This window comes from Erinaceus europaeus, chromosome 6, assembly GCF_950295315.1.
Source record: "Erinaceus europaeus chromosome 6, mEriEur2.1, whole genome shotgun sequence".
NCBI classification, from domain to species: Eukaryota; Metazoa; Chordata; class Mammalia; order Eulipotyphla; family Erinaceidae; genus Erinaceus; species Erinaceus europaeus.
The window spans coordinates 1046286-1070099 of NC_080167.1; the positions used below are offsets into that span (position 1 = coordinate 1046286).

At 64.2% G+C, this 23814-nt stretch overlaps 2 protein-coding genes across 10 annotated transcripts in view; one reads left to right on the forward strand and one right to left on the reverse strand.

The window, feature by feature from the left end:
• The first annotated feature begins 1609 nt into the window (after positions 1-1609).
• PISD (phosphatidylserine decarboxylase) lies at positions 1610-14583 on the forward strand. Of its 3 annotated transcripts, none has more exons than XM_060192778.1 (7): positions 1610-1726; positions 6427-6503; positions 9325-9500; positions 12960-13196; positions 13287-13623; positions 13706-13866; positions 13972-14583. In XM_060192778.1, the coding sequence occupies exons 1-7, from the start codon at positions 1662-1664 to the stop codon at positions 14161-14163; spliced, it is 1245 nt and encodes a 414-aa protein (XP_060048761.1). In that variant the 5' UTR covers positions 1610-1661; the 3' UTR covers positions 14164-14583. The 3 variants fall into 3 exon arrangements, with proteins under 3 accessions (XP_060048761.1, XP_060048760.1, XP_060048762.1); XM_060192777.1 differs by having other exon boundaries at positions 1625-1726; positions 13939-14583; XM_060192779.1 differs by lacking the exons at positions 1610-1726; positions 6427-6503; positions 9325-9500 and adding exons at positions 12264-12574; positions 12671-12806 and having other exon boundaries at positions 13939-14583.
• SFI1 (SFI1 centrin binding protein) overlaps positions 14525-23814 on the reverse strand; it is a 47402-nt gene continuing 38112 nt past the window's right edge. For 3 of the 7 annotated variants that reach the window (XM_060192765.1, XM_060192760.1, XM_060192761.1), the window contains 20 exons: positions 23087-23184; positions 22069-22135; positions 20480-20610; positions 19953-20034; positions 19645-19823; positions 19474-19549; positions 18621-18716; positions 18447-18523; positions 18140-18242; positions 17800-17896; positions 16834-16994; positions 16598-16672; positions 16406-16480; positions 16159-16335; positions 15863-16080; positions 15522-15629; positions 15325-15445; positions 14988-15190; positions 14794-14905; positions 14525-14721 (listed from right to left, as the gene is read on the reverse strand). In XM_060192765.1, coding sequence (XP_060048748.1) covers positions 14617-14721; positions 14794-14905; positions 14988-15190; positions 15325-15445; positions 15522-15629; positions 15863-16080; positions 16159-16335; positions 16406-16480; positions 16598-16672; positions 16834-16994; positions 17800-17896; positions 18140-18242; positions 18447-18523; positions 18621-18716; positions 19474-19549; positions 19645-19823; positions 19953-20034; positions 20480-20610; positions 22069-22135; positions 23087-23184 — 2361 coding nt within the window. In that variant the 3' untranslated portion in view covers positions 14525-14616. Of the gene's footprint in view, positions 14722-14793; positions 14906-14987; positions 15191-15324; positions 15446-15521; positions 15630-15862; positions 16081-16158; positions 16336-16405; positions 16481-16597; positions 16673-16833; positions 16995-17799; positions 17897-18139; positions 18243-18446; positions 18550-18620; positions 18717-19473; positions 19550-19644; positions 19824-19952; positions 20035-20479; positions 20611-22068; positions 22136-23086; positions 23185-23814 lie in introns of those variants that run through there. The other 4 variants (XM_060192762.1, XM_060192764.1, XM_060192766.1 and 1 more) reach the window with 4 other exon arrangements.

Consider the following 23814-nt stretch of genomic DNA (forward strand, 5'->3'; position numbering starts at 1 on the left):
AGCGGCCTCCCCCGGCACCCGGAGAGCCTGCCTGGGGCGGGGGCGGGGGCGGGGAGACGTTTGCCTTACTTGGAGCTGAGGTGCTCAGAAATCATGCTGTGAACCCCAAACTCAGTGCTCCTCCCAGAGCTGTGAGAATCATGACACTGTCACAAGTTTGCCTGAAAGGTTTTCCTGTGTGGGCACCAGAGCCGGGGGAGGCTGCAGCTCCCACTGGGCCCCGTCCCCACCTGCAGCCGCCTGGCCCTGTGGCTCTGGGCGCCCTTAGACCCGCCCCCGCCTGCTGGGTCCTGCCTGGCACATGCACCTAGTTGGTGCTTCCTCCATCCCTTCCTTCCTTCCTCCATTCTTTCCATCCTTCCTCCATCCCTTCCTTCCTCCATTCCATCCTTCCTTCCTTCCTCCATCCCTTCCTTCCTTCCTCCATTCTTTCCATCCTTCCTCCATCCCTTCCTTCCTCCATTCCATCCTTCCTTCCTTCCTCCATCCCTTCCTTCCTTCCTCCATTCTTTCCATCCTTCCTCCATTCCTTCCTTCCTCCATTCCATCCTTCCTTCCTTCCTCCATCCCTTCCTTCCTTCCTCCATTCTTTCCATCCTTCCTCCATTCCATCCTTCCTTCCTTCCTCCATCCCTTCCTTCCTTCCTTCCTCCATCCCTTCCTTCCTTCCTCCATTCTTTCCATCCTTCCTCCATTCCTTCCTTCCTCCATTCCATCCTTCCTTCCTTCCTCCATCCCTTCCTTCCTTCCTCCATTCTTTCCATCCTTCCTCCATTCCATCCTTCCTTCCTTCCTCCATCCCTTCCTTCCTTCCTTCCTCCATCCCTTCCTTCCTTCCTCCATTCCTTCCATCCTTCCTTGCTTCCTCCATCCCTTCCTTCCTCCCTCCATTCCTCCCTTCTCCATTCCCTCCTTCCTCCATTCCTTTCTTCATCCATTCCATTCCTTCCTCCCTCCATTCCTCCCTGGCGCCGGTTCCCGAGCTCTGACCCGAGTCCCGCAAGGCGCCGGGTTGCTGGTCGCGGGGCTGCGCCCGCCGCCCCTGTCGGTAACTTGTGACTAAACTCCCACCTCCCCCTGTTGTGTGTGTTAATTTATGAGAATAAAGCCTTTCCGGAAGCCTTTGGCGTCACCGCTGTCGTTTGTCTGCGCGGTGCTGTGGGGCTCGGGCCGGCTCGACCCGCCCCGCCCGCACCCCGTTTGCGTCGCGGGGCTCCGGGAACGAGTCGCGGGGGCGGCAGGACTTGCCCGCGTGCGGGCGCGGAATAACCAGGATCCTTCCAGGAACTGGGGAGACGAGCGTAGGGCCCTCGCCCTCGCCCTCGCCCTCGCCCTCGCCGCCAAGAAGCCAACCCGCAGCTGAGCGGCGGGAGGGCGGCCCGGCAGGTCGGGTCAGCGCGCTCGAGGGCCGGTCGTCCAGGCCGCGCACGCGCGTCGCCGGGAGCTGCAGACAGCGTGGGACGCGCTCCGGCTTCCGATTAGGGGAGCGGGGGCGCAGGCGCAGTTCTGCGGGCTGCACGTGCCGGGGGCGGGGCCTGCAGGCTCCACGCCTACGTCTCCGCTGTCCTCATTGGTCACACGAACGCCGGACTGTGGCGTCACAGACATGCGTCCCCTGCGTCAGAGGGGCGCGGCGCGGCGCGTCGTCCGCAGCAGACAAGATGGCGGCGTCCGTGGGCCGCCCGGGTGTGAGGCTGCCGCGCGGGGTCGCGGTGCGACGGAGCGGGTGCGTCCCGGGGGGCGGCGGAGGAGGGGCGCGGGCGGAGTCACCGTCGCCAGAGCGGGAAGCCGGGGGGCCCCGCTCCTCCCCGCCCGCCTGTCCTCCTCCTGCGGCGGCTCCCCGTCGGGCTTTGCGGTGGCGCCCTGGCCGCGGGGCGGCGGGACGGAGCGTCTGGTCGGTCTGTCACCAGGCCGACGTGCCCCGACAGATAGGCGGGCAGACAGACAGAGATAGACAGACGCCGGCTCAGAAAGCGCCTCGGGAGCAGCGGGGCCGGGCCGCCCTGGCCGCTTTCGACCCCCGTTTCCTCTCCGGGAGCGGGGACCGGGCGCTGCCCACTGCGCCTCCTCAGGCCTCTGGAGGGGAGACCGCCACCAGGGCCCGCACCCCGCACCCCGCACCCCGCACAAGCCTGAAAACAACAGGGTTCGTGGGGCCAGGCCCGCGGCAGCTGTGCCCAGACGCCCTCGCCGCCGCCCGGTGCGAGCCAGGCGGGACGAAGGGTCGTGGGGCCGGGGGGGAGCAGAGTCGCCGCCTGGCCACAAGGTGCCGCCGACTGCTGCTCCCCCGAGCGGCGCGGACCGTCGCTGCCTGGCCTCGGGCGGCCTCCCGGGGCTGCGGGAACGATGGAGCGGAGCTGCGCTGCCCGCCTCCGCCTCCGCCTCCGCCTCCGCCTCCGCCTCGGAAGAAGGAAAGGAAGATGGGCTGGAAGATGGCCTGCGCGCCCAGACCCTGGAGTCGCTTCCCAGCGCCACGGTCACCGGACAGGAAGGTGGCGGGCCGGCTCCGCAGCAGCGCCCTGGCCTGTCGCTCGCTCGCTCCCTGTACCGGCCTCAGGGAAATAAGTCTCTCCAGAGGAGAAGATGAATTCCCCCAGGGTCGCACGCCAAGCAGCGGCAGGAGTGAGGCTCGGGCCCCTGGGCTCCCTGTGCGGGAGGCACCGGACCGGACCGGACCGGACGGGCTCCTCTCTGGGCCGGCCGCTCGCGTGCGGGCCTGTGCGGGGTCCGGCGGGAGGGGAGGGCGCTGAGGGCCCCGGCCCCGGCCCCGGGTGGCCAGGAAGCAAAGGAGACGTTCAGCAGAGGACCGGGGGTCACACACGTGCCGGCAACTCTGCTGCTTCCTGGAAGCCTCCGGTGCCCCGTGAGAAAAGGCGCGGGCGGCCCCCGGGCGAGGGCAGAGGGCTGAGGCAGCCCGCGCGCCTTGCCGGGGGACTGAAGGTGGGACTGAAGGTGGGCCTGTTTCTAGGGCGCCGCCCGGGTCGGGCCCTGGGGCTGCTCCGCAGGCAAGCTTCGCGCCCGGCTCTGGAAAGCAGTGCAGGGCGGCGGGTGGGTAATGGAGTGACAGGTCAGTCGCGGGGCAGCGAGGCCAAGTCTTTGTAGTGGACGGACGGACGGTCGTCTCCCCTCAGCAGCCCTCCTGCACCCCCGGCCGGTGCAGCCGCCTCCAGTTGGTGTGTGTGTGGGGGTTCTCACTGGAACACCACGGAGCCGCACGCACAGGGCTCCGGGACGTACCGCCGCTCCTGGCTTCCTGTTACCCTGAAGGCAGAGCTCCAGGCTCTGCGGTGCCTCTGGGACCCTCCTGCCTCAGCAGTTGTGGGCTTTTCACTCTCACGGCCCCCCACCCCCCCGTTTTGGCCACCAGGCCTAGGAGTTGACGAGGTTGAGGACGCACAGGGCCTCACGCTGCCAAGATGAGCCTTGTTTGCGGGGAGGGAGGCTCAGCTTGTCACTCCAGCCATGGTTGCTTCTACTGTGGCGGTGGGGGAGGGCACCTATAAGTCAGGAATTTCATGCAGGAAAAGATGGCGGTAACAGGGCCAGGCGTGGCACACCCGGTAGACTGCACACGTCACTATGCTCAAGCCGCCAGTCCCCACCTGCAGGGGAGGAGCTCCAGAGTGGTGAAGCAGGGCTGCAGGTGTCTATCCCCCCACCCCAAATGTCTGTTTCTGTCCCAAGTTAATGAATAGAAGGTGGCAAACTGATGTCTGTGTAGAACGTGATTTGGTCCTAAATAGCCAGAGTCGGGGTTGGGACCATTGTATATGCGGTTCTGTTTGCTGTAAGAAATACAACTCAGATTCTCTGAGCACCCCACCACCAGGGGAAGAGAGAGACGCTCTTAACAAGGACCTAGCTTCTTGAGGCTTCATCAGCATTTGGAGGTGCTTGAGAACAAGTGTGACTCTGAGAAATACTTGTTAAGATTCCCTAAGACTGCCTTCTGGCAAAGTCTCATATAGCCTCTCTGATCTCTCTAGAGAAATAATGAAGGGAAAGAAATTCAGAGCTGGGTTGGAGTGGATAGCCTAATGGTTATGCAGAGAGATTCTCATGCCTGGTCAGGCGCAAAGTCTTGGAGTCAATCCCCGGCACCACCATAAGCCAGAGCTGAGCAGGGCTCTGGTAAAAAATAAATAAAAATAAATTCAGAGCTTAAAGCCAGGGAAATGCCTCCCCTACACACACACACACACACACACACACACACACACATACACAGTGGGGCTGCAAAACATATACAGAAATCCCAGACTAGTTGAGCTGTTTAGACTTAAAGCAGATCAGCCTTAAGTCATCAGACCTTTATTTTTTTATGTAGTCTCCCCACTCCCCAGAGTTAACTAATTTATTGACTAAAGGACAGACCAGAGGAAGTTGGGCGGTGGCGCAGTGGGTTAAGCGCACGTGGCGCAAAGCGCAGGGACCGGTGTAAGGATCCCGGTTCGAGCCCCCGACTCCCCACCTGCAGGGGAGTCGCTTCACGGGCGGTGAAGCAGGTCTGCAGGTGTCTGTCTGTCTCTCCCCTCTCTCTCTGTCTTCCCCTCCTCTCTTCATTTCTCTCTGTCCTATCCAACAACAAAAGCAACGTCAACAATGGCAATAATAACCGCAACGAGGCTGCAACAACTAGGACAACAAAAAGGGGGGAAAATGGCCTCCAGGAGCGGTGGATTCATGGTGCAGGCACCGAGCCCAGCAATAACCCTGGAGGAAAAAAAAAAAAAGGACCAGAATGCAACGCCCCAGATTGGACTTGTCAGCCCACACACTAATCTGAGCTTCAGCCTTCCCATCTGAAGTTGAGTGTTGCTTATCTGCAACTCTGTTTCCTTTGTACTTTGTTTTTTCTTACTGTAATAGGCTTTCTCTGGTTTGCGGTAGTCCTGGGAGCCTCAGGCATCAAAGTTTTTTGGTTTTTTATTTCCTTTTTTTTTTTTTTTAATAATAATTGGATAGAGGCAGCCAGAAACTGAGAGGGAGAGAAACGGAGACACCTGCAGCCCTGCTTCACTCGTGAAGCTTTTCCTCTGCAGGTGGAAAAAAGGACCAGAGGCTTGAACCTGGGTCCTTTTTTTTGTTGTTTATTTATTCCCTTTTGTTGCCCTTGTTTTATTGTTGTAGTTGTTGTTGTTGTTATTGTCGTCGTCGTTGTTGGGTAGAACAGAAAGAAATGGAGAGAGGAGAGGAAGATGAGAGAAAGACAGACACCTGCAGACCTGCTTCACCACTTGAGAGGTGGGGAGCCGGTCCTTGCTTTTCGCACCATGTGCGCTTAACCTGCTGTGCTACTGCCTGACCCTCAACTTTTTTTTTTTTTTTGCCTCCAGGGTTATTGCTGGGGCTCGGTGTCTGCACCATGAATCCACTGCTCCTGGAGGCCATTTTTTTCCCTTTTTGTTGTGCTTGTTTATGGTGGTTGTTGTTACTGCTGTCATTGGTGGACAAGACAGAGAGAAATGGAGAGAGGAGGGGAAGACAGAGAGGGGGAGAGAAAGACAGACACCTGCAGACCTGCTTCACTGCCTGTGAAGCGACTCCCCTGCAGGTGGGGAGCCGGGGGCTCGGACTGGGACCCCTTATGCCGGTCCTCGTGCTTTGTACCACCTGCACTTAACCCACTGCACTGCCGCCCGCCCCCCCCTCCTTTGTTAATGTTTTAATTATCTTTATTTACTGGATAGTGACGGGGACAGGAGAGAGAGACACGTGCAGATGGGGGTGTGGGCTCAAACCTGCCTCCTTGTACACTGCAACATGTGGGCCACCATCTGGTCTCAAAGGTTTTTTTTAATATTTTATTTATTTATTAATGACCATAGGAAGAGAGAGAAAGAGCCAGACATCGCTCTGGTACATGTGTTACCGGGGATTGAACTCAGGACCTCATGCTTGAGAGTCCGATGCTTTATCCACTGCGCCACCTCCCGGACCACTCAAAGTCTTTCTCATAACCACTACGACACCTCTCAGGCTTGTTTGTTTTTGTTTTGATTTTTGCCGATTGAATATTTGAAGCATCAAGCTCTGAAACGCAGACCCTGGGTGAGTCAGGTGAGATGCTCACAGTACGGTCTGCCCCCTTTGTGGTGCAGAAGGCTTTTTCCTGCAGGGACACTTCCTTATGAAGTGGCATAGTAGTGGGAACCAGGAACTTAGTGCTGCTGTGATATTGCCATCAAATCTACAGATGACATCACTTTGCCAGTTGACCCACTGATTAAAAAAAAAAAAAATCGGGGCCAGGAGGTGACACACCTAGTTGAGTGCACGTGTTACAGTGCATAACGACTCGGGTTCGAGCTCCTGGTCCCCACTCCCAGGGGGAAAGCACCCAATACCTCTGTGTCTCTATCTTATAATAAACTAAAATAATTAAAAACAATGAAAAACTAATGATTCTTTTCTGCTTGGTTGTAGCGTTCTTCACTGTGAAGACACTGCCCTGACCCATTTCCTGCAGCCCTTGATGCTGCCCCTCCAAGCCTTTGGCACAAGTAAGTAGCAGTTGGATGAGGTGTGGCCCTGATGTGACGACCTTGTCACCGGAGCCAGGGCTGTCCTTCCATCCTGCCTGCCTGTTGGCGACCGCCGCGGGCGAGTGCTCGGCGTGCCCTTCACACCTCTGTGCCGGGGAGCTTTGGCGCTGCGGTGGCTGCTGCTTTTTTTGTTAAATATTCATTTACTCCCTTTTGTTGCCCTTGTTGTTTTATTGTTGTAGTCATTATTGTTGTTATTGATATCGTTGTTGGATAGGACAGAGAGAAGTGGAGAGAGGAGGGGAAGACGGGGAGAGAAAGACAGACACCTGCAGACCTGCTTCACCGCCTGTGAAGTGACGCCCCTGCAGGTGCAGAGCCGGGGGCTCGAACCGGGATCCTTACGCCGGTCCTTGCGCTTTGCGCTTCGTGCGCTTAACCCGCCGGCCGCGCTCCCGCCCGACCCCGGTGTCTTCTTCCTCTCTCTCCCTTTCCTCTCTCTCGATATGGTCACCCGCGTGGGAAAGTCCTGGCGGAAGCAGCAGCCACTGTAGTTTGCAGACAGTCTGTCCCATAAACTGCGGCAGGGGTAAGCTCGGCAGGCTCTCTCGAACAGAAGGGCAGTGCGTTTGCAAAGTCAGTACTTAGGACCGCTCCCTCTTGCCGGCCCTCGGCCCCCCACCACTGGGGATTGTGAGCTGTGTCTTGGGCTGCCCAGCGGTGACAGTGGATGAAGCCTTGGCCTTGTGCCAGAGTGGTGCTCTGCCCTCTCCCCGCCCCCTTATTGCTTGTTTAGTTCTCCCAGAGCGCTGCTCAGCTCTGCCTTATGTGTGGGGGCTGGGACCTGGAATTGGAAGCCTTAGGCATGAGAGTCTCTTTGCATCACCATTATGCTTTCTCTCCCACCCAGCTCTTCCTTGAGGTAATTTCTTTTTCTTTTTTTTTTTTTTTGCTTTTTGCCTCCGGAGTTATTGCTGGGACTCTGACACTGCAAATCCACTGCTCCTGGAGGCTATTTCCCCCCATTTTTGTTTCCCTCGTTGCTCTTGTTGTTATTGATACCGTTGTTGTTGAATAGGACAGAGAGAAATGGAGAGAGGAGGGGAAGACAGAGAGGGGGAGGGAAAGACAGACACCTGCAGACCTGCTTCACCGCCTGTGAAGCGACTCCCCTGCAGGTGGGGAGCCGGGGGCTTGAACCGGCATCCTTACGCCTGCGCGTAACCCGCTGTGCTACTGCCAGACCCCCAAGCTAATAATTTTTTAACAAGTGCCGTGAGAATAGTCGTGAATGAGGACGTAATGAAGCAGCGGTGGCAGCTGAGTGGAGGACACTGGGCGCTGCTTACATAGCCAGTCACCTGCTGGGCTGCTGGCGGGGGAGCTGGGCCGAGCTCTGCAGACAGATGAGTGCAGACGCAGCCCAGTGTTTCCTGCTTCCGGAGGACCTCTGCCTGCCGGAGGGGGTGTTTGGTCAGGGTGTCAGGGCCTGGGGGGCACGCAGTGGGGCAGGGCAGTCAGCTGCCCTTCGGCACAGCCCCTGAGAATTCAGCCTGGGGGCTCAGTTTTGAAAACAGGCTTGAGAAATAATTTGTGGACTGTAAGATTACTGTTTTTTTTTTTTTTAATATTCCCTTTTTGTTGCCCTTACTTTATTGTTGTAGTTATTGTTGTTGTTGTTATTGATGTCATTGTTGGATAGGACAGAGAGAAATGGAGAGAGGAGGGGAAGACAGAGAGGGGGAGAGAAAGACAGACACCTGCAGACCTGCTTCACCGCTTGTGTTGCCTTTGTGTTTTTTTTTTCCTTTTTTTTTAATTTTCCCTTTTGTTGCCCTTGTTGTTTTATTGTTGTTGTTATTGATGTCATCGTTGTTGGCTAGGACAGAGAGAAATGGAGAGAGGAGGGGAAGACAGAGAGGGGGAGAGAAAGACAGACACCTGCAGACCTGCTTCACTCCCTGTGAAGCGACTCCCCTGCAGGTGGGGAGCCGGGGGCTCGAACCGGGATCCTTATACAGGTCCTTGTGGGGCCACGTCCTTGCTCAGCACCAAGTGAACGAGTCCTGCCTTTGTGTCCCCAGGGGCCACGCAGGCTCACGTGGCAGCACCGCGCCCCTTCCTGTCACACGCTAGACACGCCTGCTCATTCTTGTGTTGACGGACACAGTCACTTGGTCACGTCCGCCTCTGGGCTGGGCCACAGGCCACTCTGGGGATGTGGCGAGCTGCTCTCCGGTTTCCCCACACCTTTGCTGGTGCTCCTGAGGTGCGAATCACCTCTCGCCCACAGACCGTAGGGCTCCAGCGGCCTTTTGCCCGAGAGAGGCAGCCAGTTGCTGCGGGCACGCCATGGGGCCTGGCGTGAGTTCACAGTCCTCGGCCTGCTGTCTGCTGCTCCCTGCCTGGGCTGGAGGCCTGTCCCAGCCACCGGTGGTCTCTGCCTTCCTCGCCTCACGGCGGCTCCGAGTCTGCCTCTGGCTGTGCCCTCTTCACAGGACCCCTGTCATGTGCCCGAGGCCCAACCTGGCCTCTGCGCAAGGCTGAGGGGTGGGGAGCGTGGTTATCGCGGCGTCGGGCACGTGGAGAGGCCTTAGGTGCCAGATGAGCTCCAGGGCAGCTCTGCTCCAGCCCCGGCCCTTCCTGGGGCTCACTGCTGTGCTGAGTGCAGGTGGGAGCCGATGAGGGTGGCCCTTGGGGACAGGTGCCCAACGATCAGAACTGCGCCGGGATTGGAGGGGCAGCGCGCCTGGGGCCAGCACCGTGCCACTGTCTGCCCCCACGGACAGCTCCTGCGGACGGCCCTGTGCCCTCACTGCTGCCTCGGTTCTCGCTGCAGGTACGAGGAAGGTGCACACCGCCCCCGCCCGCGCCCTGTTACTGCTGCGGCCCCTGCGCATCCTGCTGGTGGCGGGCGGCAGCTACTTGGGCTACCGGCAATACGAGAGCTACCGGGAGCGCCAGCTGGAGAAGCGTGGGCTGGAGGTGGCCCCCCGCCTTGCCGGCCACTGGGAGGTAGGCGCCTTCTTGAGCCCGCCCCCCCCACCCCCCGTGAGCCAGGGCAGCCAGGGCTGATGGGCTGCCCGTCTGCTGAGCCGGGGGCTCCTGGGGCTTGTGGGTTCTCTCCAGACCAGACCGAAATGTCGGGTTCCCTTCCCGGCTCCCCCATGCTGCCGGGGCTCGAGCCAGGTCCCCTCACGTGGTAGGTGTGTCCATCCAGCGGTGTCATCTGGCCCCTCCCCCCACAGAAACCAGGTGGGCTTTCACTTGGCTTCCAGAGTCCAGAATCTGACCTGTGCTCGGGTCCAGATGTGACCGAGCTCGGGCCGGCAGCGAGCCCGGACTCTACACTGACCCACTTTGGACCCGGGGCCAAAAGGGGCCTTTTTCTGGGCAGTTGCATGGTCTATGAGTCAGAGTCAGCGCCTCTGGGCTCTGCTGACTTCCAGGGCCTGGCGGCTCCTCTGTGTCCAAAAGTCTCGGCTGACCCCTGAGGCCACACCACCCTTTCAGGACTTCCCACCACTCTGGGGTCACGGACCCACCGCCCTGGTGGCCTTTCTGTCTTCTGATAGAGACAGAGGGGCGAGACAGAGAGAGACAGACAGACGCCCACAGGAGAGAACCGAGGGCCTGAGCCCAGATCCTTGTGCAGCTTGCCTGAGTGGCAGACACCCACCCGCCCGAGGTGACTGGGGTCCCGCCGTGGTGGGTTCCTGGCACCGCTGTTTGTCTTGCTGCCACTCCAGGCGGTTTCTCCAGAGAGAGGGAATTAGAGAAGCCTGTGGGCCGCTCCCGTGTGCCAGCCTAGGGCTTGGACCCGAGTCCTTGCACGTGGTCCTGGGTGAGCCTCCTGTGAGTCAGCGCCTAAGAGGGCCAGTGAGCTCTGGGGGCCTGTGGTGAGGGGACCCGGAGCAGAGCCGGCTGAGTCTGTCTGGGCCGCCCCGCCCTGACTGAAAGCTGGTGATGGCCGGTCTCTGCGGGGGCTGCGGCCTGTGTCAGATCACATACCCCCCACGTTGAGATGGTGGGTCGGGGGGGCGGGGAATGGGTCCCATGCTGTCCTCTGGCTAGGCGTCTGGCCTCACGCTTGGGGCACCGAGGCGCCCCACTGCCGGAACCGTGTGGGTCGGAGCATGTGGGGGCCACTCGCTTTTGAGTGGGTGGGGCCTCCAGGCAGCGAGGGGTCACAAGGGCCACGGCGCGTCATTGTGCCAGCGCTGTGAAGCCCAGCCACGGGGCTCCGCCTGGAGGTCGCCAGGTGAGAGCCCTGCGGGCCACTGTCTCTGCCAGTACCCCCCACCCCCAGCACCCTGGGCCCTTGGGCCTGCTGCGGCCTGCGGATGCACCCCTGCAGGGCCTGGAAGCTGCACTAGGTGGTGCCCACGGAGCTCAGGCCAACTGCTCGGGTCCCAGGGTGCAAGGCCACCCACTTGTCCTGCCCTGTGCTCTGCTCTGGGGCCTTGTCGTCGGCCCTTTATCTGCTTTTTCGGTATTCTTTGATTTATTGGATAGAGACAGCCAGAAATCTAGAGGGAAGGAGGTGACAGGGAGAGAGACAGACGCCTGCTGCCCTGCTTCACCACTTGCAAAGCTTTCAGGGACTGGGGGCTCGCACCCGGGTCCTCGTGTGTTGTAACATGTGTGCTCGACCAGGTGTCCCACCACCAGGCCCTTCACCCGCCCTTTGTTAAGGTCTTTTTATTTATCGGCTAGAGAGACATCTCGAAGGGAGAGGCATGCAGCCCTGCCTCTCTGCTGGCAAGGCCTCCCCCCTGCATGTGGGGCCCAGGGCTCTACCCGGGTCATTGCACATGGTGACTGGGGGCCTTTATGTCCCTGAGCGGGAGGTGAGTGGGAGAGCCCCTCGTGCCTGGCCTCACTGCCGCTCCTGCCTGGGCAGTTGAGGGGTCCCTGCCAGCCCCGTGACTACAGACAGGCTCACCCATTGTGTGCCAGAGAGGGGTGCTGGGGTGCAGGAGGGGGCGCTGGGGTGCAGGAGGGGGCGCTGGGGTGCAGGACGGGGTGCTGGGGTGCAGGAGGGGGTGCTGGGGTGCAGGACGGGGTGCAGGAGGGGGCGCTGGGGTGCAGGAGGGGGCGCTGGGGTGCAGGAGGGGGCGCTGGGGGTGCAGGAGGGGGACTCGGGTGCAGGAGGGGGCGCTGGGGTGCAGGAGGGGGCGCTGGGGTGCAGGAGGGTGCTGGGTTGCAGGAGGGGGCGCTGGGGGTGCAGGAAGGGGCGCTGGGGTGCAGGAGGGGGCGCTGGGGTGCAGGAGGGGGACTCTGGGGTGCAGGAGGGGGACTCTGGGGTGCAGGAGGGGGCGCTGGGGTGCAGGAGGGGGTGCTGGGGTGCAGGACGGGGTGCTGGGGTGCAGGAGGGGGCGCTGGGGTGCAGGAGGGGGCGCTGGGGTGCAGGAAGGGGCGCTGGGGTGCAGGAGGGGGACGCTGGGGTGCAGGAGGGGGCGCTGGGGTGCAGGACGGGGGCGCTGGGGTGCAGGACGGGGGCGCTGGGTGCCGCAGGAGAGACCTGTGTTGTTGGGGTGCGGCGGGCGGAGACACGCTGCAGGGGTGAGGGCCCTGGGCTTGTACTGAGCCTGGGGGCGGGGCTCTGCTTTGGTCCCGCCCCAGTATCTGATTGGCTAACTCTAGGGCACCGTTGCCCTGTGATTGGCTAGTTTGCGCCATTCCCCAGCTATCTGATTGGCTGGCGTCTGTGGCCCGCCCCGCCCCCGAGAGGCTTTCCGGAGGCGCCGCCCTGGGAGTCAGCAGCTGGCCGAGCGGCCGCGGGCGGAAGTGCGAGAGGGCGCGGCTGAGGGAGCCGCTGGGTCTGGGGGCTCCGCCGGCTCCCCGGGGCGGGCGCGGTGAACCTCACCCTGCGGGGCGGGGCGGGGCGGGGCGGGGGGCGTCCCCGGTGGCCTGCCTGGGACCCGAGCGTCCCGGGGCGGGAGCGGTGGTCAGGGAGGGCTGCGTGAGGGCGGCGGCCCGCGGGGCTCCCCGGTCCGTGACGGAGCGGCCGCGGGGGCCGAGGACAAAGGCGCCGCCATGTGTCGGGCAGAGGCGCGCCGGGGGCCGGAGCTGCGCGCGGCCGGATGGTGAGGCGCCGCCGCCCCCGGGGTGTCGGGGTCACGCGGGTCTGGGGTCGGGTCGGGGTCACGGGGTCGGCGCGTCGCTGAGCCGCCCGCCCGCAGGCTGCACTTCCCGCGCCTGGCGCTGCGGCGGAGGCTGGGCCGGCTGAGCTGCGTGCCGCCCGCGCTGCGCTCCTGGCCGCTGGCGCTGCTGTGCTCGCTGCTGCCCGTCGGCGCCGGCTGGAGGCCCGTGAGCCGGGTGAGTGGCGCCGCCCCGTGCTCGGGACCCCGCCCCGCCCGGTCCCCGTCCCCGGCCCCGTCCCCGGCCCGCTGAGCCCCGCCCCGCCCCCGGCCCGCCGAGCCCCGCCCCGTCCCCGGCCCGCTGAGCCCCGGCCCCGGCCCCGGCCCGCAGGTGGCGCTGTACAAGTCGGTGCCGACGCGCCTGCTGTCGCGGGCCTGGGGCCGCCTGAACCGCGTGGAGCTGCCCCGCTGGCTGCGCCGGCCCGTGTACGGCCTGTACATCTGGACCTTCGGCGTGGACATGACCGAGGCGGCCGAGCAGGACCTGCGCCGCTACCGCAACCTCAGCGAGTTCTTCCGCCGCAGGCTCAAGCCGCAGGCCAGGCCCGTGTCGGGGCTGCACGGCGTGGTGCGTGGTGCGCGGCGGGCCCGGCGGGGCGGGCGGGGCTGCGGCGGGTCTCGCGGCGGGTCTCGCGGCTCCAGCGCCCCGTCCCCCCAGGTCAGCCCGGCCGACGGCAGGATCCTGAGCTGCGGGCCGGTGCGCGACTGCGAGGTGGAGCAGGTCAAGGGCGTCACCTACTCGCTCGAGTCCTTCCTGGGCCCGCGCACGGCGCAGCCCCTCGCCCCCGCAGGTGGGTGCCCGGGGGGCCGCGGGGTCTCCCCGCCCGGGCTCAGCGCCCCTCCCGCAGCCGAGCCCGCGGGCTCCTTCCGGAACCAGCTGGTCACGCGTGACGGCAACGAGCTGTACCAGTGCGTCATCTACCTGGCGCCCGGCGACTACCACTGCTTCCACTCGCCCACGGACTGGACGGTCGCCCACCGCCGCCACTTCCCAGGTGGGTGCCCGCGGGGCGCGGCGCGGCGCGGCGCGGCGGGGCGGGGCGGGCGCACAGGTGGGTCGACAGCTGCCACCCGCAGGCTCCCTGATGTCGGTGAGCCCGGGCATGGCCCGCTGGATCAAGGAGCTCTTCTGCCACAACGAGCGGGTGGTGCTGAGCGGGGCCTGGCAGCACGGCTTCTTCTCGCTCACGGCCGTGGGCGCCACCAACGTGGGCTCCATCCGCATCTACTTCGACCGGGTGAGCCCAGGCCCCTGCCCCGGGGGACGGGTCCCCCTCCCCAGGTCCCGCTCTGACGCGCGGCTCCCCCAGGACCTGCACACCAACAGCCCGCGCCACTGCCAGGGCTCCTACAACGACCTGAGCTTCGCGGGCGGCGCGGGCCGGGGCGGCGTGACCTTGTGCAAGGGCGACCACCTGGGCGAGTTCGACCTGGGCTCCACCGTGGTGCTCATCTTCGAGGCCCCCCGCCACTTCAGCTTCCAGCTGCAGGCCGGCCAGAGGATCCGCTTCGGGGAGGCGCTGGGCTCGCTCTAGGGCTGCCGCCCGGCCGACTAAAGCCGGGGTGGGCGCTGGCGGGGCCTGTGCCCACCGGGTGAGGGCGGGGCCCCGTCCGAGGACTTCACCGTGGCGGGCGGGACGCAGGCCGGCCCGGGGGTTTTGTACCTGCTGTATAAACTGGAGGCCAGCGAGCGGGGTCTCAGCTGCTGATTTGGGGGGACCGTCTTCCTGCCCTCACGGGACGAGGCCTCCGCGGCGCACGTCTGGGCTCTGCCAGCGTCCCCCGGACAGCAGCGAGGACGACTTGGACCGTTGTGAGCGCCTGGGATCCCCAGAGCCAGACCTGGAGGGGCACCGTGGATTTCTCCTGCAGAAGCCACTGGACTTTGCACAGTACTTTTGTATGGAAAGGGCCATTTATTGCACTCTTCTGACATTAAAGGCGGGTGGATGAGCCAGCTCGCGTGCCCCGTGTGCTGTGTGCGGTGCTTAGCGGAGGGCCCGGAGCAGGGCCTGTACCCGCGAGATGCAGGTCTGGACGGGCTGCCGCTGGGCCTGCAGCTCGGCCTCTAGCTGCCGGATCTGTCGCTCCACCTGGGGACACAGATGGCCTGAGTGGGTGGGGTGGGGAGGGGGCCGGGGAGGGCGCCCCAGGCCGGACCTCACCTCGCGGAGCTGGCTCTGCACCAGCCTCTCTGCCTCCGGGTCCTCGGGCCGCGGCTCTTCCTGGCTCAGCTCCAGCCATCGGCGCAGGCTGTCTGCTTGGCGCCGGCAGGACCTGCAGGGACAGGGAGGGGACAGGGAGCCTGCTGCCTGGGCCCCGTCGGGGGGGGGGGGGGATCGTCGGAGGTCAGCCTCACCTGAGGTCCCGCTGGGCCGCCTGGCAGTGCTGCAGCTGCCACTGGATGGCCTCCAGCTCGGCCTCAAGGAGCTCGGCCTCGCCTCGTGCTTCCTGGGGCGCGGGCTGGAGGGGGCCCCCGGAGCCCAGAAGGTCCCCAGGCAGGAGCAGGTGGGACTCAGGGAGCTGGGTCCCAAGCCCCGGGGCAGCTGGCTGTGCTAACACCTGGGAGGGGGGAGACTGAGCCGGGGCCAAGAGGGCGTCTCCCAGACTGCACCCCGCTCCCCAGCAGGTGTGGCGTGCCCCTGGACACCTCCACACGCCCCCACGACAGCGGCCCAGAGGCCGTGGACACTCACCCAGGCGGCTGGAGGGTGCGGCGGCTCGGGGCCCCTACTGGCCGCGGGGGGCAGGCTGAGGTCGGGGAGACGTGAGGGGCGCCCTGGCTGGGCCGGGCAGTGTTCTGGAAGCTTCCTGGGCCTGAGCAGAGGGAAGGTGGGAAGCGGTCAGGCCCTGACACCTTCCGGGAAGGAGGGAGCCAAGGACCAAGACCCACCGCTGTCTGTGAAGGACGCTCGGCCCTCGGGGCCTCCGGCTCTGCCCCAGCTCCAGCTCCAGCAGGAAGTGTGGGCGCCGCGGCAGCTGCCTCGGGGGGTGGGCAGCCCTGACGGCAAAAAACACGGCCCTGAGGTCTTGGGGAGGAGAGGAGGCCTGGCCTCTAGGACTAGGAAGGCCACTGGGGAGCTGCTGCCCATCCCTTGGGGGCCCCTCCTTCAGGAAAGGTGGGGGCTGCCCCCGGTGGCCAGAGGAAGGAGGCAGAGCCCTGGGCTCGGGCACCGACACCCACACCCACAAGAGGCTGGTGAGGGCCCAGCAGGGAAGCTGTGGGCAACTCACATTACCGGGAACAAAGGGTCCCCCGAGGCCAGGCCCAGGCTGCCCGGAGTGCTGAGGGGCCCACGGGTCCCCACTGGCCGGGGCTCCAGGGTGCTGGCGATGCCCTGTGGGGGGGCCCGGGACGCACTGCTCTGGAGGGGCCCCCTGCCTCCACCAAGCGCCTTCTGCTTCCAGTGGAGGGCACAGCGCAGGACCACACGCTGGAGGCTGTGGGCTGCCTGCAAGAGCGACCGTCAGCCGGCCCCTCCCGCTTGGCCGCGCCGCCCCTGGCCCGCACACCCCTGGCCCACACGCACCTGCACCTGCTGCCGGGCCTGCGCCTGCTGCCGGGAAGCCCTGACGGAGGCTGAGAAGCGCAGCAGCCGCACGGTGCCCTCCCGCAGCAGCCCGCGTCGGTGGGCCTGCGCCGCCCTCTCCATCCGCGCCTTCTCGTGCCGCCCCTCCGCCACGAAGGCCAGCCATGCCGCCCACGCCTGTGCGGAGGAGCGTGAGGGCCCCCGCCGCCCTCCGGACCGGCCCCCCGCATAGGGACAGACCTGCTACCTTGGCCTGAAGCGAGAAGGCCCAGAACCACAGGGCCCGCGCCGTGGCCTGCTGCTCCGTCCGCCTGCTCAGCAGCTGTGGGCCAGACACGCGGCTTGAGGGGGCCCCACCGGCAGCCTGAGCTCACGGCCAGGCGGGCACAGTCAGCGTCCCCCACCCTAGGGTTAGTTAGGGCGCGGGGGCTGCACCCACCTGCTGTCTCCACCGATGGAAGCAGGAGCGGCCGAGGGTCCGGGCCTGCAGCTGGGTGCCCAGCCTCTGTAGGAGCTGGGGGGTGGGGGGGCACAGTGCTCAGACCCACACCAGCCCCCACCCCACTCGAGGGTCTCGGTGACCCTGCCGTGCCCCCCACCAACCCAGGTGTCAGCACCAGCGTTAGAGCTGAGACCCTCCCGCCAGGGTTGGCCCCACCAGACCCGGAGCACTACCTTCTTCCTGGCGCCCCACAGGTGGTAAGCCCTCCAGGCGCCCAGGGCCCACAGCAGCAGCCTCCGGCAGTCGTGGCGCACCGCCCGCTCCAGCTGCACCCTCTGCCAGGCGGCCCCCTGCACCCGTGCCCGCCAGCACCGGAAGCAAGTCCCTAGGCGACCTGGGGGAGGGACGCCGTTTGCCCCTGGCACGGTCCTGGGACCCGCTGGCTGGGACCACCACCCACAGTGTGGTGATGGGGTTGGCCCCCCGGTGAGCGGCGGCCCTGGGAGGGCGGGGTGACCAGAGCACCCAGGGTGACCCGGGTTGCAGACGGCAGGCCACGCCACAGCCACGGGAGTCGTGAGCCACGGTACACTCAGCCTCAGCCTCTCGGGGAGAGAAGCAGGCCTGGCTGGGCAGGACTGCTCTGGGCACACCCTCACGGCCCCAGCTAAGCCTGAGGAGGTGACAGGCTGCCCGTGCCCCATGCCGTGACCCCCGTGCCATAGACTAGAACAGTCCCAGCGTGGCCTGAGGTCACGCCCTCCCTAAGCCCTGTGTATCCTCCCTAAGGACACGGTGACCCAGAGCTGCCAGGCTCTGCCCGGCACCCCGCACCCTAATAGGGGCTGCCCGGCCAGGCACCTGGCCCACCGTGAGTCCTCTCGGTGCCAGCCACGGAATGGCAAAGCTTCAAGCCTCTCCAGGCAGAGAGCTGGGACTCAAGGCAGGTACCTGGGCACAGAGCCCCTGTGGCATCAGCAGGCTCAGCTCAGGTGCAGGGCCAAGGAACAGCCAAGGACAGGCTGGGTGCCCACCACGTCCCTTCGCCTCCACCTGCCTTCCCTGTCATCGGTGACTGAGCTGTCCCTGTGTGGCTCAGGCGGGTGGCTTGGCCCCACCCGTGGACCGGCACACAGTGGTATCAGGACACGCAGGTGACCCCGCCCGCTTGCAGCCCTGTCCCTGTCACCAGCACTCACCCCTGTCCAGCACTTTCTGGGCCTCCCTGACGGCAGCCTGCTCCTGCTGGCGGCGGAACACCCGCACGCACACCACCTCCCGCCAACGCGTCAGCACCTGCGGCAAGGAGTGGGCGGTCAGGGCACAGAGACACCGGGAGGGCGGCCCAGGAGACACGGCCCAGTTCACAGGCAGCAGTGCCAGCCCGGGGCCCTGTGGGACAAGCGGAGTCACGGTCCACCTGAGAACACACGGCGGGCACACGGTGCTTCCCCAACCGCCCAGAGCGGGGACACGCGCCAAGGACAGGCGGCCCCTGCTCCGCCTGCCCCCTGCTCCGCCTGCCCCAGCCGCACCCACCTGGGAGCACAGGGACCGCTCGTAGCGCGCGCCAGCCCACCGCATCCTGTCAGCCGCCTCCGCTTGGGCCCGGCTGTTCCCTCTCCAGCGAAGGAGCACGGCCCTGCAGGAGGGTGGTCACGGTGTAGCGCCCGCCTGGAGTGGGCTCGGTGCGGCTGCATCAGGCAGGACGCGGAGACCACGCGTGGGGTGGCCCCAGGCCATGCTGGGGCAGGGGCGCCCTCAGAGGAGATGTAGGGGACACAGGAGGGCAGAGGAGGGAACGCAGAGCCCTAGGGAGGCCTGGCCCGACCCGGAGGGCACTTACCGCAGCAGCTGCCGGTGGTACCGGCTCTCCCTGAGCGCCACCTGCTGGAGGACGAGCCGCACCCCGCTCAGGTGGACCTGCGGGAGGAGGGGCAGGTTCCGGGCTTCCGCGAGGCCGCGCCGGGCTGTGCGCGTGGGGTGGGGAGAGGAGGCCCAGTGGGGCCAGAGCTCCTACCTGCCAGGCCCGCAGTGCCCTCTGAAGCACGGTGTGCCGGTGGTGCCCGCAGGCCCGCCTCAGCTGCAGCCGCTCCGAAGCCCGCGCGCCCAGGCTCTGGGGGGGACACGGCCTGAGACCCTCGCTCGGACTGAGCTGTCAGCACCGAGCCCGGGCCGGGCCTGGGCGCACGGCCAACAGAGCCCCACAAGTCAACTCTGCAGGTGTGCAGGGGCCCAGGTCCAGGTGGGACCCAGAGCAGGGCGCCCCTCAGAGGGCTGGGAGCTGCAGCAGCGGGGGAGGGACTATGGGAGGAGGGGCTGCAGCCTCACCTCCTCCCCTGCCCCAGGCCCTCACCTCCTCCACCTACCCCAGGCCCTCACCTCCTCCACCTGCCCCAGGCCCTCACCTCCTCCCCTGCCCCAGACCCTCACCTCCTCCACCTGCCCCAGACCCTCACCTCCTCCCCTGCCCCAGACCCTCACCTCCTCCACCTGCCCCAGACCCTCACCTCCTCCACCTGCCCCAGACCCTCACCTCCTCCACCTGCCCCAGACCCTCACCTCCTCCACCTGCCCCAGGCCCTCACCTCCTACACCTGCCCCAGACCCTCACCTCCTCCACCTACCCCAGGCCCTCACCTCCTCCACCTACCCCAGGCCCTCACCTCCTCCACCTGCCCCAGGCCCTCACCTCCTCCACCTGCCCCAGGCCTTCACCTCCTCCCCTGCCCCAGACCCTCACCTCCTCCACCTGCCCCAGACCCTCACCTCCTCCACCTGCCCCAGGCCCTCACCTCCTCCACCTGCCCCAGGCCCTCACCTCCTCCCCTGCCCCAGGCCCTCACCTCCCTCCACCTGCCCCAGGCCCTCACCTCCCTCCACCTGCCCCAGGCCCAGCTCAGAAGCTTCTGGGTGTGGTGCTCCGCTGCCAGCTGGCTGCCCATCCTCCTGTGGGAGTAGAGTCAGTGCCGTCAGGGTCTGGGGCGGACACCAAGGTCTTCACAGACCTGTTGGCACAGGGCTCCCGAGGGCCCAGGACTCACTCCGTGCGCAGGGCACCCGCCCGCAGCCTCCAGGCGCCAAACACCACCTCCAGCCGCCTACGCCGGTGTCGGGCACAGGCCAGAGCAAGGCAGCGCCACTCCTGCACACGGGTCACTGTCCGCCGACGCCAGACCGACCAGGACGAGTGGAGCAGCTGCTGCTCCCTGTGGAGCACGGCCTGGCGGGGAGCGGGGGCTGCGGGCCAGGCCAAGTGGCCGCCAGGAGGGGGCAGGGACACCCTCCGCCGGGCACCCAGCTCGGGCAGGACGCCCCGTGTGGCCGGGCAGCTCCCCGGGTGCTCACTCACTATCCTGTCCGCGAGGCGGCGCTCCTGGCGCTGAGACACCTTCCGACACCAACAGGCAAACACCCGCTTCTCCAGCGTCTCCCTGGAAGCCGGGGGGCACGGTGTGAAGCACACCTGCAGGGAGCCCTGACACGCAGCGCCCTGCGCGGGGTAGACAGGGCCTGCGTACCCCAGGGCCCAGAGTGATGCCCAGCGTGGAAGGCCTGTGTCACCCAGGACCACTCAGGACATGCCCAGCACGGGCTGGTGACCCACACTGCCCTGTGGGTCCCAGTAGCGGGCACAGGAGGAAGGCCCGTGCAGCCATGTGCCAGGCAGCCGCAGAGCTGCCTGTTGTTCTGCGTCTGTCGGAGTCTGGTTCCGAGCCTTGAGAACAAGCAGTAAGAGCAGGAGCACGGCTCTTCAGGCCAAGGCGAGGCCAGGCCCAGGGACTAGCAGGCAGCGTTACAGTGCCCGCAGTGCAAGCCCCTGCCAGGAAGAGCCCGGCACAGCCGCGAATGCCCAACACCCCCCCCCCCACTGCATACCTGAGGAACCCGGCCGCCTTGGCGCCGAGGACGCGCTCCTGCAGCCGCCTCTTCCACAGCGCTCTCCAGGCCGCGAAGGCTGCGGGCAGGACCCTCTGCTGGAAGTGCCCATCTGCTCTGGCCCGCAGCACCTAGATCACAACAGAGAGACTCACGCGGTCTGGGAGGTGGTGCAGTGGATAAAACACTGGACTCTGAAGCATGAGGTCCTGAGTTCAATCCCCAGCAGCACAGTGCTGTCAGGTGTCCCCCTTCCTTTCTATTAATAACTAAATAAAATCTTTAAAAAGGAAAAAGACTCACACATGCCTCTACTTCTTGCAGAGTGGGGCCTCATGTAGGCCCTCAGGCTGCATTTCACTCAGAGAGAGACACCACAGCGCTGGGTTTCCCCTCAGTGTCATGACTCCTGTGTGACACTGGGCTCGAGCCTGGGCTGCCTGCGTTGCAAGGCAGAGCCCTATGCACTGAGCTGTCTGAACAACCCCATTCTCACACTCTTGAGAGAAAGCTGCTTCCTACCCAATATTGAGAAAAAAGACTAAATTGATTACTTTCATCTTTGGCAATTTTAGTTTTGCACAGAGACAAAAACTGAGGAGATATGGAGAGACAGAGACAACTGCAGCCTTCCTCACCACTCATGAGGCTCCCCCCCCCCCCGCAGGTGGGAACTGGGGGCTCGAACCTGGGTCCTTGCACATTGTAACGTGTGTATAACCAAGTGCGCCACCACCTGGCCGCATCAAATGTCTTTCAGAGTAACACTGTGGTCTCCGGAAGGCGGCACAGTTGATGGAGCACTGGGCTCCCAAGCATGAACGTCCTAAGTTCCGTCCACCCCATCACATGCGCCAGAGCAATCTCTGGTTCTCTTTCTCCCCTCTAATGATTAAATACTTTTAAAAATTACTAAGAGGGCTAGGGAATAACATAATAGTTCTGCAAAAAGACTTTCCTGCCTGGGTCTAAGCTCTCAGGTTCAATTCCCACCACCACAAGCCAGAGCTGAAAAGTGCTCTGGTCTCTGTGTATCTCTATATCTCACACACGGACTGCGGACGCTGTACCCAGCCGAGCCTCTTCCCGGAACCCTGTCAGTCTGCCTGACAGCATGCGGTTCGCACATGGCCTGGCCCCACAGACAGACCAAGCTGGTGGAGCACAGGACTTGCATGCACGAGGCTCCTGGTTCTCTCCCCATTGCTGAATGTACCAGAGCGCTGCTCCGGTCCTCTCTGTGTGAAAGAAGCACATCTCAAGCAGGAAAGGAATGGAGGAGCAGGCTGGGGACACTCCAGGCCAGAGCACAGGGCTGCGGGAGGCAGCAGGTCCAGCCCTGAGCTGAGCAGCGCTGTGGTCTCCCCCACTCTCTCTCAGAAAACAACACAAATTTGGCAGAGATGTACACAGGGGCCCCAGACGTTGAGAGGCGTCACTAGAGGCTGGGAAGCCACGCAGCCCCTCCCAGGTCAGAGAAGCCCCCCCCCCCCCCCCCGCAGCTGCCTGGAGACCACTTCCCAGTGCAAAGGGAGTAAGGGAGTCAGCTTCGGAGCAGAGAGGGCCCTGGAGGATGCCGGCGCCCATACCTGTCTGCACCGCCTCCGCTGGGCGTACTGGAGCCACAGCCTGGTGGTCCTGCGCTGCAAGGCCACCCTGAAAGGAAGCACAGGCCAGGTGTACAGCTGTGCCTGAGGTGGGCACGGCGGGCACCGGCACAACGGGGGCTAAAGGTCCCCCCGGGCTACCCACACATGGCAGAGAAAAGATTGAGAGCCTGACGGTCAACTACAAGCTGTGATGCTCTGTGTGCACTGAGCTCCCCAGCCCCAACACTGCTCCTACAGCTACAAGCTGTGATGCTCTGTGTGCACTGAGCTCCCCAGCCCCAACACTGCTCCTACAGCTACAAGCTGTGATGCTCTGTGTGCACTGAGCTCCCCAGCCCCAACACTGCTCCTACAGCTACAAGCTGTGATGCTCTGTGTGCACTGAGCTCCCCAGCCCCAACACTGCTCCTACAGCTACAAGCTGTGATGCTCTGTGTGCACTGAGCTCCCCAGCCCCAACACTGCTCCTACAGCTACAAGCTGTGATGCTCTGTGTGCACTGAGCTCCCCAGCCCCAACACTGCTCCTACAGCTACACCCGCTAAGACAACCAGGCGCAGCTCTCCGAGCAGACGCAGGTGATGCCAAGCCCTGGGGCCTGCCAGCCTACACACGCTGCCTCACCCACTCTGCCAACAGTCACCTACGTGATTCTGAAAAGGGCCAAAGCGAGGCCGCAAAGGACTGGGATGCTCAGTGCTCAGCAGCACCCACCCCAGACCGGACGGGGGAGGCTCCCTTCTCAAGAGGCAAGCCGGGTAGAGTGGCAAAGGGAGACCATTTCTTTCCTTCCATTTCTGTTCTGAGCACGGACGTTCCTCCTGCATGTGCGGCTCTCGTTTATTTACTGAGTGAGCCGAGAGCCCTCCGTGTGTCCTGCCCTGCAGGACAAGCTGGGAGCCACCCTGTTTCTCACATGAATTCTGGGAAGTGAGCCCCCGGATGCCAGCAAGCACAGGCTCCCTGGGGTGGAGTCCACCACAGCCCAGGTCCCTACCTGTAATGCTCCCAGGCAGCACACAGCGAGGGCAGCTGCCCTCTCTCCTCCCGCTGCTCTGCCCGGAACTGCCAGAGGCTCCAGAAGCGACGCAGCACCTGAAACAAAGCAGGGAGAAGAGGTTTATCACAGCGAGAGGAGGGACGCACACTCCAAACCACCAGGCACGAGATGGCAAGTCCCTCTGAGCAGGAATCCAGCTGCGCTACCTGAAGCAGCACTGGCCAAGCCCAATGTAGCCAGAGCGGAATATTCCTAATCAGGTTTCCTCAAAGATGATGCCATATTTCGTTTTAGTTCTGTACCAGGACCACTGAACTATATACTCAGCCAAAAATAACTTTTAAAAAACCATCTCGTTGGGAGTCGGGCGGTAGCACAGCGGGTTAAGCGCACACGTGGCGCAAAGCTCAAGGACCGGCGTAAGGATCCCGGTTCGAGGCCCCGGCTCCCCACCTGCAGGAGAGTCGCTTCACAGGCGGTGAAGCAGGTCTGCAGGTGTCTGTCTTTCTCTCCCCGTCTTCCCCTCCTCTCTCCATCTCTCTGTCCTATCCAAAACAACAACATTGGGAGTCGGGCTGTAGCGCAGCAGGTTAAGCGCAGGTGGCGCAAAGCACAAGGAGCGGCATAAGGATCCCAGTTCGAACCCCGGCTCCCCACCTGCAGGGGAGTCGCTTCACAGGCGGTGAAGCAGGTCTGCAGGTGTCTATCTTTCTCTCCTCCTCTCT

Coding starts and splice junctions, on each gene's coding strand:
- PISD (XM_060192777.1), top strand. CDS start 1,662: ATGGCGGCGTCCGTGGGCCGCCCGGGTGTGAGGCTGCCGCGCGGGGTC. Junction 6,504..9,324: donor CCTCCAAGCCTTTGGCACAA/GTAAGTAGCAGT, acceptor TTCTCGCTGCAG/GTACGAGGAAGGTGCACACC. Junction 13,867..13,938: donor TCCGCATCTACTTCGACCGG/GTGAGCCCAGGC, acceptor CGGCTCCCCCAG/GACCTGCACACCAACAGCCC.